General features: G+C 43.1%; 1 protein-coding gene across 1 annotated transcript in view; it reads right to left on the reverse strand.

Annotated features, from left to right (window-relative positions):
* LOC124547348 (pyrimidodiazepine synthase-like) overlaps window positions 1-12111 on the reverse strand; it is a 40315-nt gene that overhangs the window by 10216 nt on the left and 17988 nt on the right. Inside the window, exon 3 of the mRNA XM_047125100.1 lies at window positions 8913-9045. Coding sequence (XP_046981056.1) covers window positions 8913-9045 — 133 coding nt within the window. The remainder of the gene's footprint in view (window positions 1-8912; window positions 9046-12111) is intronic.

A 12111-nucleotide genomic window follows, 5' to 3' on the forward strand; every position in this document is an offset into this window, starting at 1 on the left:
GACTTCTACTGCTGGGAGTTTGTTGGATTATAATTCATCCAGATGCACTGAAGTTGGCCATTTATAGCTGCAGTCTGATATACAAGAATAAAAAAATGGTATTACGACTGACAGCTATGTTCTATCGTTCCTTATAAACCAAATGAATTCAGGCAATGGACTTGATCTAGTTCGTTTGTTTCAAGAAAGAGTGCACAGAGGTTTTCACGTATATACGCGAAAAGCAAGACATCAGACACCAAATGTAAATTGGAGTAATCTCCTGATCCCTTGCGTTAAAACTAACTCCAAACTTTGCACTCTCTTTGGTATTTCATCTCTTTGATTGTTGTTTCACTGCTCCGCTAGCTTTTGAAAGCTTCAATTGGTGCCAACTGTTCTTCTAACAAGACGGATTCATCAGTTACACACTCATATGGAAAATATCTTTTTCATTAATTACGTTAAAATGCTCGCTGTCATTTTGCACATCACCAGGTTTTAAATACACTGACGCAAAAAAAATCGCAACACCAAGAAGGAGTGGTGCGACATAAACGAAAGTTGGATGGCGTGTTTCTAATCTTAAAGATAATATCTACTTCAGTTTCGTGCCAAGCTCATGAGAGTCGCACTAGTAGCGCCATTATGAGAATGCCAATCAGTTTTGTTTCAAATACACGCCGCAACAGTCGAGAACGTTAGTTACCTTTGAGGCTGGACATAGTGAGTTGATGTTACTCAAGGGGAAAAGTCGCCATTATCAACACCTCACTGAATTTGGACGAGATCGTATAAGAGGGATACAAGAAGCTGGATGTTTCTTCCGCAATACTGCAGAAAGACTTGGCAGGAATGCAGCCACTGTATAAGATTGCAGGCAGCGGCAGTCGCGAGAATTTGCTGTTGCAAGAAGACCGAACTCCGGACGGCCACGTTGCTCTGCCAAGAGCGAAGACCATCGGTATGGCTCTGGCGCATTGTACTGTATCTGCAGCAGCAATATGAGCGGCATTTGGCACCACAGTGACACAATGAACCGTTACAAATGGGTTACTTCAGGAACAGCTCCGAGCCAGACGCCCTGTAGTTTGCATTCCACTGACACCAAATTACCGCCATTTGCGACTTCAGTGGCGTCAGCAAGAGGTCGTTGGAGAGCAGGGTGGAAGTCTGTTGTGTTTCCTGATGAATGCTCGTTCTGCGAGTGATGGCACTGTGCTGGTTACAGGGAGGCCAGCTGATGATGCAGTGCAATCAACCTAACTGTTAGGCACAAAGGACATATACCTTGCGTTATGGTCTATTCTGCAATTTCGTGTGACAGCAGGAGCACTCTTGTCGTGATGCCACGCACCCTGACTGCAAGCCTGTACGTCAGTCAGATGGTTTGACCTGTTCTGCTGCCATTCATTAACAGCATTCAAGGGGATGTTTTCCTACACATTGTAGTTGTAACCCAACATGCTCTACAGAGAGTCGACATGTTTTCTTGGCCTGCTCGATCACCAGATCTGTCTCCCGTCGAGTGTGGGACATCATGGAATGACAACTCCAGCGTCAACCACGAATAGCATTAACCGTCCCTATATCCACCGATCAAATACAACAGGCATGGATTCCATCCCACGAACTGACATCCCACACCTCTACATCACAACGCATGCACGTTTGTATGCTTGCACTCAATATTATGGCGGTTCACCAGTTATTAATGTACCAGCATTTCACATTTGCAATGGCTTATCTCGCGCTTACATTTACCTGTGATCTTGCAAATGTTAACGACTTAAATATGTTACCAAGACAAATGTATTCCCGAAGTTTCATTATGCTGCATGAATTATTTTTTGGTGTGGCGATTTTTTTCCGTCAGTGTATGCGAGACATTTTTCTGCAGAGCACGCCAGAAAGTTGAATGAATCTACAAACCAAAATTTTATGTCGCAACGATATCCTGCTGCAACAGATTTTTAATTGTTTTATACTGTCCCATGTTTGTGTAACTGATAGAAACATGATCTGGATCTATAAGGGGCAATCAAAAAGTTTCCGTATCAGGGCGTTGCTGCTCGGTACATGCAACGTAGCGCGACTCTGACGCGGGTAGATAAGTACGGACACAGTAAAGGATTAGTGTGGTACTCGTGTCTTCCTGGATTGGGTGCGGCAAATGTGGAAATATGAACTATGGCGACGTTATTACCAAAAGGCGTCCGAACAGCGTATTGTGACGAGCCAGTTGCTCGGCCACCATTGATCAGACGTTTTCAATTGGTGATAGATCTGGAGAATGTGCTGACCAGCGCAGCAGTAGAACATTTTCTGTATCCAGAAAGGCCCGTACAGGACCTGCAACATGCGGTCGTGAATTATCCTGCTTAAATGTAGGGTTTCGCAGGGATCGAATAAAGGGTAGAGCCACGGGTCGTAACACATCTGAAATGTAACGTCCACTGTTCAGAGTGCCGTCAGTGCGAACAAGAGGGGACCGAGACGTGTAACCAATGACACCCCATACCATCACGCCGGGTGATACGCCGGTATGGCGATGACGAATACATGCTTCCAATGTGCGTTCACCGCGATGTCGCCAAACACGGATGCGACCATCATGATACTGTAAACAGAACCTGGATTCATCCGAAAAAATGACGTTTTGCCATTCGTGCGCCCAGGTTCGTCGTTGAGTACACCATCGCAGGCGCTCCTGTCTATGATGCAGTGTCAAGGGTAACCGCAGCTATGGTCTCCGAGCTGATAGTCCATGCTGCTGCAAACGTCGTACAACTGTTCGTGCAGATGGTTGTTGTCTTGCAAACGCCCCCATCTGTTGACTCAGGGATCGAGACGTGGCTGCACGATCCGTTACAGCCATGAGGATAAGATGCCTGTCATCTCGACTGCTAGTGATACGAGGGCGTTGGGATCCAGCATAGCATTCCTCCTGAACCCACCGATTCCATATTCTGCTAACAGTCATTGGATGTCGCGATATGATAAACCGCAATCGCGATAGGCTACAATTCGACCTTTATCAAAGTCGGAAACGTGATGGTACGCTTTTCTCCTCCTTACACGAGGCATCACAACAGCGTTTCACCAGGCAACGCCGATCAATTGCTGTTTGTGTATGAGAAATCGGTTGGAAACTTTCCTCATGTCAGCACGTTGTAGGTGTCACCACCAGCGCCAACCTTGTGTGTATGCTCTGAAAAGCTGATCATTTGCATATCACAGCATGTTCTTCCCGACGGTTAAATTTCGCGTCTGTAGGACGTCATCTTCGTGGTGTAGCAATTTTAATGGCCGGTAGCGTATATGGCCTTGGAAATGGAAATTCTTGAAAGGCGCTTATATGTACCAGGTGTCCCTCTTAAGAGTCATCAGTGTCATTATCGGTGAAGTTTCTGCTGGTATTTGCAGTTTCGTTCATGCAGTTCATGCAGCGAAAAACAAAAACTGCTTATGACATCGTTCATGTGACGCCCATTGTTAATGGAAAGTATCGCTTTGTTTTCCATTACAAACAAGCTGATTTTTAAAGCCGAACTTTACATACCCGAGCTATATGGCTGTCACAGATTAGTCTAATGCGATATTCGCTTTATCGAAATCCATTAACAAGGACAGTACAGCAAGAAGAACAACCAGTACGCCAGCAGCGACTAAACAGCAATGGTGCGTGGCAGTAACAGCCGGTGTGGACACGCGCAGTGCTGTCGCTGTTGCAGTACTGGTTGTTCTTGGTGTTTTACCATTACTGTTTATGCATATCGCTAAAACATACATCGAAATAGCCTAATTTGGGTCCAGTCTGTCGAATCGGAATGTGAAACTCAGCTTTAAAAATCGTTTTATCTGCAATGGGAAAGAAACCAGCGCTTTGCGTCGAAACTGGTCGCCACATGAAAAATGTTATGCACAGTATTTGTTCTGGTCTGCCTCCTGTTATGTATTTCAAAAAGTAAATTGCAAGTATCTGCCGAAAAACCAGAGAAAATGCACCTAACTATTCTTAGGAAGTACATCCTGTGTTCGAGAACTTCACAGACGCTCTAACATTAGAGATGGTTCGTCAGTTGCACTCAAGTCTGGAATGCTGGAGATATGTGCAGAATACTTTTTCGTGTGTGTGCGAGCGCGTGCGTTTGTGTGTGTGTGTGCGTGCGTGTGTGTGTTTTCCTGACGAATTCCAAGTATTTTTACAGACATTTTAGACGTGGAATTACACCAGACAGTTGACATAAGCATTTTGTGCTGTTGACGAAACTGCCATATTTTTGATAAATAATACAGACATCTAAAAGTGGAAATACTATATGTTACATTCATGTATGTTTGATAAATAATTCATATCTTTCGGATTCTTTTGAAAATCGCGGCAACGTACACAAAATTCATATCGGTCAAAAGCTTTTGAACATAGCCAAGATGGCAGCTCCGGGGATACGTACTGAGTGGAAGGCTCGTAACTTAAGGGGCTGTGGCTGCCTGTTCTGTTTCAATGGCCAGTAAACTAATGGGATATGATTGGAAGAGAGGGGAGCGGAGGGGAAGGGAGGCATGGCGTAGAAAGGAGGGTGTGGCTTAGGAAGTGTAGTGCGGCCTAGAGACGAGAGCATGGCATACAACGAACCTCTTGAATGTGAAGTCGTAACTTAAATCTTTACTAAGTCTCACGTCAAAATGTTGTGTTAACAGTTACGGTAGGAAAAATATTATCTGCTACTGACTCATCACGGGTATCAGAAGAGCGACAGAAAATGAGTGTCCGAGAGGGGCAGAGATCAAACTTTCATGGGATGTACGTATTATCAAAACAAACAATTAACGTTCACCATAACACCGAACGAAAAATCGCGCATCACAGTAATCACAAAGGTTCACACCATCAAAATCAAATGCGAACTCCTTGGGGGTTACAATCCGTGCAGGAAATTCATCTAGGTATCCGCTCTTAAAGAAAACACGAAGAACCATATTGGTGTAATGGGATGATGAGAACCGATGGGATGTGATGGCACGCAACCGAATGTGGAACAGTCTGTTGTGGAGCTTATCGTGAAACTGGCTATCCTTTAAGATGTAGCTGGAGATAGTGCGATAATATGTTTCATAGGCATGGAAATGACCAACATCCTGAGCCTGAATTTGTCCAGTGGTTCCAGATGACATGAACTGCAACGTCACACACTTTTCAGGAGGGATATTTTGCTCTAAAGGAGTATGATTTTTATACGCAGACCAGGAATGAAGCAAAATCGAGGTATTTTGTCCAGCTATTGGCCAAAAGCAGTTCTCATACGATAGTTGTAGTTCTCTTGCGCCCATTTTGCCATTCTTGCTTGCTGACATAAACATTCCCTGACATTCTTACACGGACACGCACACGAGAAGAATTGTAGGGGGTAGAGCACTTACAACTTCTCGCAGCACAGTTAATAATTTTCTAGCCTAATTACCATCTAGATTAACTTTCGGCATAATTATATAGGAATGCGTTATGGCACTGATGTTAATTGATCTTGATACAACTCCTTTGGTACCTCTAACTTCCAGGATTCCTTTTATTTCCTTGCACTTCCTCTTCAAATCCCGACTGGTCGGAGACGAAAACAAATTCCTTACTCAATAATGGGATACATTTGTTTATTTCATCTACAAATTTTCTGGTGGATTCCGTAGTTTTTTGTGCATCGTGAAGTTGATGCTTTGTTTGAAATTCCGTTATCTTACGTCTTCCTGTTCTGCAGTTCTGTTGTAAGTTATGCAACCATCCCCTTCAAATCACTGTAATCTATGTCGCGTGCACTTTGATGTGCATAACGCAGTAGGTCATTATCATGGATAGCCTGGAAATTGTATCGAGCGTCCTTGAAACGAGCAAACACCAGTTTTTATAACAAGTACGTCTTCTCCTCCGTTGAATATCCATAGTTTTTCTTTTGCACTACATGGCCAATATGTTCGAAATCTGTTCATACTTGTTTATCGACTGCGCTGCGGATGATCTTACATGCACGTAATTATGTTTAGTACCCGCTCTTTGGACAACGATGCCCTTTACTACGTTTCACTGGAGACGGTATTTGCGGCTCCCTGTCCGAACAGGATGATTAACTACATGGACTACATGGCTGGACACCGTTTCAGTATTACTTTCACTTGTTAAGCAGTTACCGTCGCCACTGTACTCCTCATGTACATTGTCTGCACAGTCGAACGTGTACGATACCACACATTTCAATGACTCTTCTTGCGGATACGCTAATATTTCATCTGCCACCTCTTTCTCACTCTGCGAAATTCTTGGTTTCCTATCTGACAACATCTTAACTTCGGCAGCTGTTGTTGGAGATATAAGGCTATGTTTTCTTTTTTTATCGTTGCCATTACTCTGCTTTATTTCAGTGCCACTATCACTATATCACTGTTGTGAGTTACTGTTTGACTAAGCAGTCCGTCTACGCTCCGTAGCCTCATGCTGTGTTCACCATTGGATACCACCAGTTCCGTCCCCTTTGGTGTGTGGCGGAGGGCACTTTACGTGCCACTGTCATTACCTCTCTTTTCTGCTCCAGTCGCGTATGGTTCGCGGGAAGAACGACTGTCGGAAAGCCTCCGTGCGCACTCGAATCTCTCTAATTTTACATTCGTGATCTCCTTGGAAGGTATAAGTAGGGGGAAGCAATATATTCGATACCTCATCCAGAAACGCACCCTCTAGAAACCTGGACAGCAAGCTACATCGCGATGCGGAGCGCCTCTCTTGCAGAGTCTGCCACTTGAGTTTGCTAAACATGTCCGTAACGCTATCACGGTTACCAAATAACCCTGTGACGAAACGCGCCGCTATTCTTTGGATCTTCTCTATCTCCTCCATCAACCCGATCTCGTACGTATCCCACACTGATGAGCAATACTCAAGTATAGGTCGAACGAGTGTTTTGTAAGCCACCTCCTTTGTTGATGGACTACATTTTCCAAGGACTCTCCCAATGAATCTCGACCTGGTACCCGCCTTACCAACAATTAATTTTATATGATCATTCCACTTCAAATCGTTCCGCACGCATACTCCCAGATATTTTACAGAAGTAACTGCTACCAGTGTTTGTTCCACTATCATATAATCATACAATAAAGGATCCTTCTTTCTATGTATTCGCAATACATTACACTTGTCTATGTTAAGGGTCAATTGCCATTCCCTGCACCAAGTGCCTATCCGCTGCAGATCTTCCTGCATTTCGATACAATTTTCTAATGCTGCAACTTCTCTGTATACTACAGCATCATCCGCGAAAAGCCGCATAGAACTTCCGACACTGTCTACTAGGTCATTTATATATATTGTGAAAAGCAACGGTCCCATAACACTCCCCTGTGGCACGCCAGACGTTACTTTAACGTCTGTAGACGTCTCTCCATTGATAACAACATGCTGTGTTCTGTTTGCTAAAAACTCTTCAATCCAGCCACACAGCTGGTCTGATATTCCGTAGGCTCTTACTTTGTTTATCAGGCGACAGTACGGAACTGTATCGAACGCCTTCCGGAAGTCAAGGAAAATAGCATCTACCTGGGAGCCTGTATCTAATATTTTCTGGGTCCCATGAACAAATAAAGCAAGTTGGGTCCCACACGATCGCTGTTTCCGGAATCCATGTTGTTTCCTAGAGAGTAGATTCTGGGTTTCCGGAAATGACATGATACGCGAGCAAAAAACATGTTCTAAAATTCTACAACAGATCAACGTCAGAGATATAGGTCTATAGTTTTGCGCATCTGCTCGACGACCCTTCTTGAAGACTGGGACTACCTGTGCTCTTTTCCAATCATTTGGAACCTTCCGTTCCTCTAGAGACTTGCGGTACACGGCTGTTAGAAGGGGGGCAAGTTCTTTCGCGTACTCTGTGTAGAATCGAATTGGTATCCCGTCAGGTCCAGTGGACTTTCCTCTGTTGAGTGATTCCAGTTGCTTTTCTATTCCTTGGACATTTATTTCAATGTCAGCCATTTTTTCGTTTGTGCGAGGATTTAGAGAAGGTACTGCAGTGCGGTCTTCCTCTGTGAAACAGCTTTGGAAAAAGGTGTTTAGTATTTCAGCTTTACGCGTGTCATCCTCTGTTTCAATGCCATCATCATCCCGTAGTGTCTGGATATGCTGTTTCGAGCCATTTACTGATTTAACGTAAGACCAGATCCTCCTAGGATTTTCTGCCAAGTCGGTACATAGAAATTTACTTTCGAATTCACTGAACGCTTCACGCATAGCCCTCCTTACGCTAACTTTGACATCGTTTAGCTTCTGTTTGTCTGAGAGGTTTTGGCTGCGTTTAAACTTGGAGTGAAGCTCTCTTTGCTTTCGCAGTAGTTTCCTAACTTTGTTGTTGAACCACGGTGGGTTTTTCCCGTCCCTCACAGTTTTACTCGGCATGTACCTGTCTAAAACGCATTTTACGATTGCCTTGAACTTTTTCCATAAACACTCAACATTGTCAGTGTCGGAACAGAAATTTTCGTTTTGATCTGTTAGGTAGGGGGTCATTAGCAGCTAATATTGCGGATGGATGGTAGACAATATTGGGGGGGGGGGGGGGGGGGCGGCGTCGAATGCTGTAAATCGCAAACATCATTGGCCTTTTGTGACCACGCACTCACGATGATCCTTTTAGGCATGGGTGCGGCTTAGAAAGAGGTCATGCCTTAGGAAGGGTGCGTGGCCCCCACTGGGCACATTCTGAGTAACGGCCGGTACGCATATTTGATCTCCAACGCTCACCGCATTCCTGCTGCTCTTTTGCACCTTAGTTTTTGAGCGGTTTTTGCGTATGATATCACGTATTATCGTCACAGTCACTGTGAGGAATAACTACTTTACCAACATATTAACTATTTAGACTCGGATGACAGCCGATATGCCTTACCTCCGAAGAATTTGGATCCTGTCTTTGAGAGCTCATTCTCCAAGGGCTGTATGACAGCCGCCATAGAGGACACTGTCTCATCCAGCTCCTGTGAAGTGATGGCACTGAAGAACTTCTTGTACAATGGGAACGCCTGCAATATGAAGCATTCGTCAGAGCACAACGGGTGGGTGCTTACAATAACAGATGACATCATACAAGACTGCTGTTACAACAAATAACAAACAATTGAAACAATCACAATTCTGCATCAAAATCTAACCACGCTGTTGGTCGGCTTTGGCGGTATACGTTTAATCTGAAGATAATATATAAGTAAATATATACGGATATAAAAGTTCAAGCTGTCACAATTTCTTCCACAATAAATTGTTGACAAATAGCATAAGAAAATACATTAGGCATTTTTGTGTTATCAGTTTACTCTATTTTCTAAATTTAATCATTTGATACATACAAATTAAAATATGAGTACTATTACAACTTAAAGACTTTCCCTACACTCTCAAGAAAGTTAGCAGTCACTTTATGAAGGCAAATATCTTTACTGAACAAAAGAGAAGACTCTGATTGTAGGAGTTGGTATCTCATAATTATCAATGTCTTCAAAAATTCGCATCTTTCACAGTCCAATTTGGGACACGAAAACAATACGTTTACATCGGCTTCCAACTGAGAATCACACTCACATGCAAGAGAACCGTAAGTGTTGATTATGGAGAAAAGACGCGGTTGAGGTGTTGTCGAGTGATTGTGGAAGTCACTGATCAGTCTAAACGTGTCGTTGTGAACCTTGGCCTTGTAAGACTTTGAGGTTGTAACGCTGCATAATAACCACCGTTCCTTTGTTAGGGTATATGCCACATCTCTTGCTACTGATAGTTTCCGTGGGTATTGAGATCACTTAAGTAGTCTGTACACGTGATTTCAAATCAAGGACAGTGCCGACAGATGCAACTACGTTCACTAATATATCAACTTCCTCATTGCAGAGGATGCCAGAGTGCGAATTTATCCATGTCAGATGAAGTATCTACTCCCTCCGTTCATTGTGAACGTATTCCGTTATTCAACAAGTAGACAATAGTTAGCTCTTATATTAAATGTCCGGTGCTGAATCTTATACTGCCAGTCTGAAAGATGGGCACAATTAATATCTTAAAGAAGGGGGCTGCTGACACAAATCTGAGTGCTTCCAAAATTGCCATTCTCCACCATAAAAGCCAAAGCACAGTTAGTTTGAATACTTCATTGACGTGGATCTGAGGGGAATTTTGGATCCATATGTATAACCTAGCCATCGAGCTTCAACGAGACAATGAATGATTTATATATATGCATTCCGAGCTTGTCGTATTAAAAGAACAGACTGGAATTTCAGCAGAGTGTGATAAATAAAAGCAAACGCGAAGAACGTATTGTCGAATGTTAGACAGGTTGCGGTGGAAGCATCTGTGCGTCTTTAGCTGTACTATCAGAATACTATGAGAAGATGCGTCTCTGACAGGACAGAGAGAGCTTTCAGTGGCAATGCACGGCTTTATGTTTCACTTTTGGCTTCTTGAAATCATATGACCTTTTAATAGCAGCAGTTGTGAACACAAAGAAGAGTCTCTTCGAACGACACTTAGTAAATCCTGTGCAAGTGGTAAATTATCTAGACTTAATTGATGTTGAACTAAAAGATAACAAATTTCCGACTGAACTCACCGAGGACCAAAGTTTATTGTTGCGGATAAAAGATTTAGGATTAGATGGGTAGATCACATAACTAATGAGGAGGTGTTGAATAGGATTGGGGAGAAGAGAAGTTTGTGGCACAACTTGACTAGAAGAAGGGATCGGTTGGTAGGACACGTTCTGAGGCATCAAGGGATCACCAATTTAGTATTGGAGGGCAGCGTGGAGGGTAAAAATCGTAGAGGGAGACCAAGATATGAATACAATAACAGATTCAGAAGGATTTAGGTTGCAGTAGGTACTGGGAGATGAAGGAGCTTGCTCAGGATAGAGTAGCATGGATAGTTGCATCAAACCAGTCTCTCGATTGAAGACCACAACAACAACAATAAAAGATTTAGATGTATTTCCAGCTGGCAGTACTTTTCGTTATGTGTTAAATGTACCTCTAGTTGATAGTAATGACTTTAAATTGTACAAGATGTGGCCACTCTCCGCAGAGTTTGTTAATACTAAGAGACGGTATATAGCTTCAGGAAAAGATTTCTCAGTGACTGATGAAGCAAAACAGCAGTACACGCACTGTCCAGGATAATTTACCCTGTAAATCTGTAACTACGAAGCACCAAATATGTATTAATATCTACTTATGATCGTAAGAGGTTCGAAGCCCGCATGCTGTAACTCGTCCGAGAGATACCGAAAGATTGCTATCTGAAGTACATAATACTGAACAAAAGTATCTGGACGCAGTTACGGAACAACGAATGGTTGTTTGTCATCCTGAAGGACGAAGGCTTAACAGTAATGATCTACCAACCGCAGACCTCACTGTGCGAACGACCGGGAAACTGAAGTTTTTGAGTAAATGCAAGGCGTATGGAGCGCAAATCATGTTACAGTCGGAATAGTAGTAAAAAGGATATAGCACCCACCTTAAATGTAGATATTGACTGTTGTAAAATGGAAAATGAAAAACAAAAGGTGTCCGAAGTAGTTTTGCTGCTGAAGGATATAGTGAGACATTTAGATGATACGAATGTAGCTGGGCACAAAACCAAAAATCTTCAAAATGAGACTGAATATCAGCAACGAACCACCTTCCGAGGATGGTCGATGTTTACGTATTCCCTGTGGGGTTACTCAAGATGCGTAACTTTAGTAATAATTTGCTGTTTATGTGCATATTACAATGCTGCAAAAAGTGTGGTAAAGGGTTGTATGAGATGAGTAGAGGGTGCTGTGTAACAAACACTGTTGTGAACAGTAGCCCACCTAGAGAAATAGTTAGATACGCTCACACGCATACCTCTGACTCATATGACGACGAAGACGAATTAAAGTCGATCCTACTCTCGCCTTTTCCAAAAGTAGCACGTTGGAGAGAGCGGAGTCAAACGCCACAAACGGAGGGGAGAGCTGTGACTTCAGTTGTGGAATCACCAAAATTACGTATCTAGCAAAGATAGCAATGTAAAGGTTTGTAAGCTCATTAAGATTAGTAAAGAGTATAATAACG

This window comes from Schistocerca americana, chromosome 1 (genome assembly GCF_021461395.2).
Source record: "Schistocerca americana isolate TAMUIC-IGC-003095 chromosome 1, iqSchAmer2.1, whole genome shotgun sequence".
In the NCBI taxonomy this organism is placed as follows: domain Eukaryota; kingdom Metazoa; phylum Arthropoda; class Insecta; order Orthoptera; family Acrididae; genus Schistocerca; species Schistocerca americana.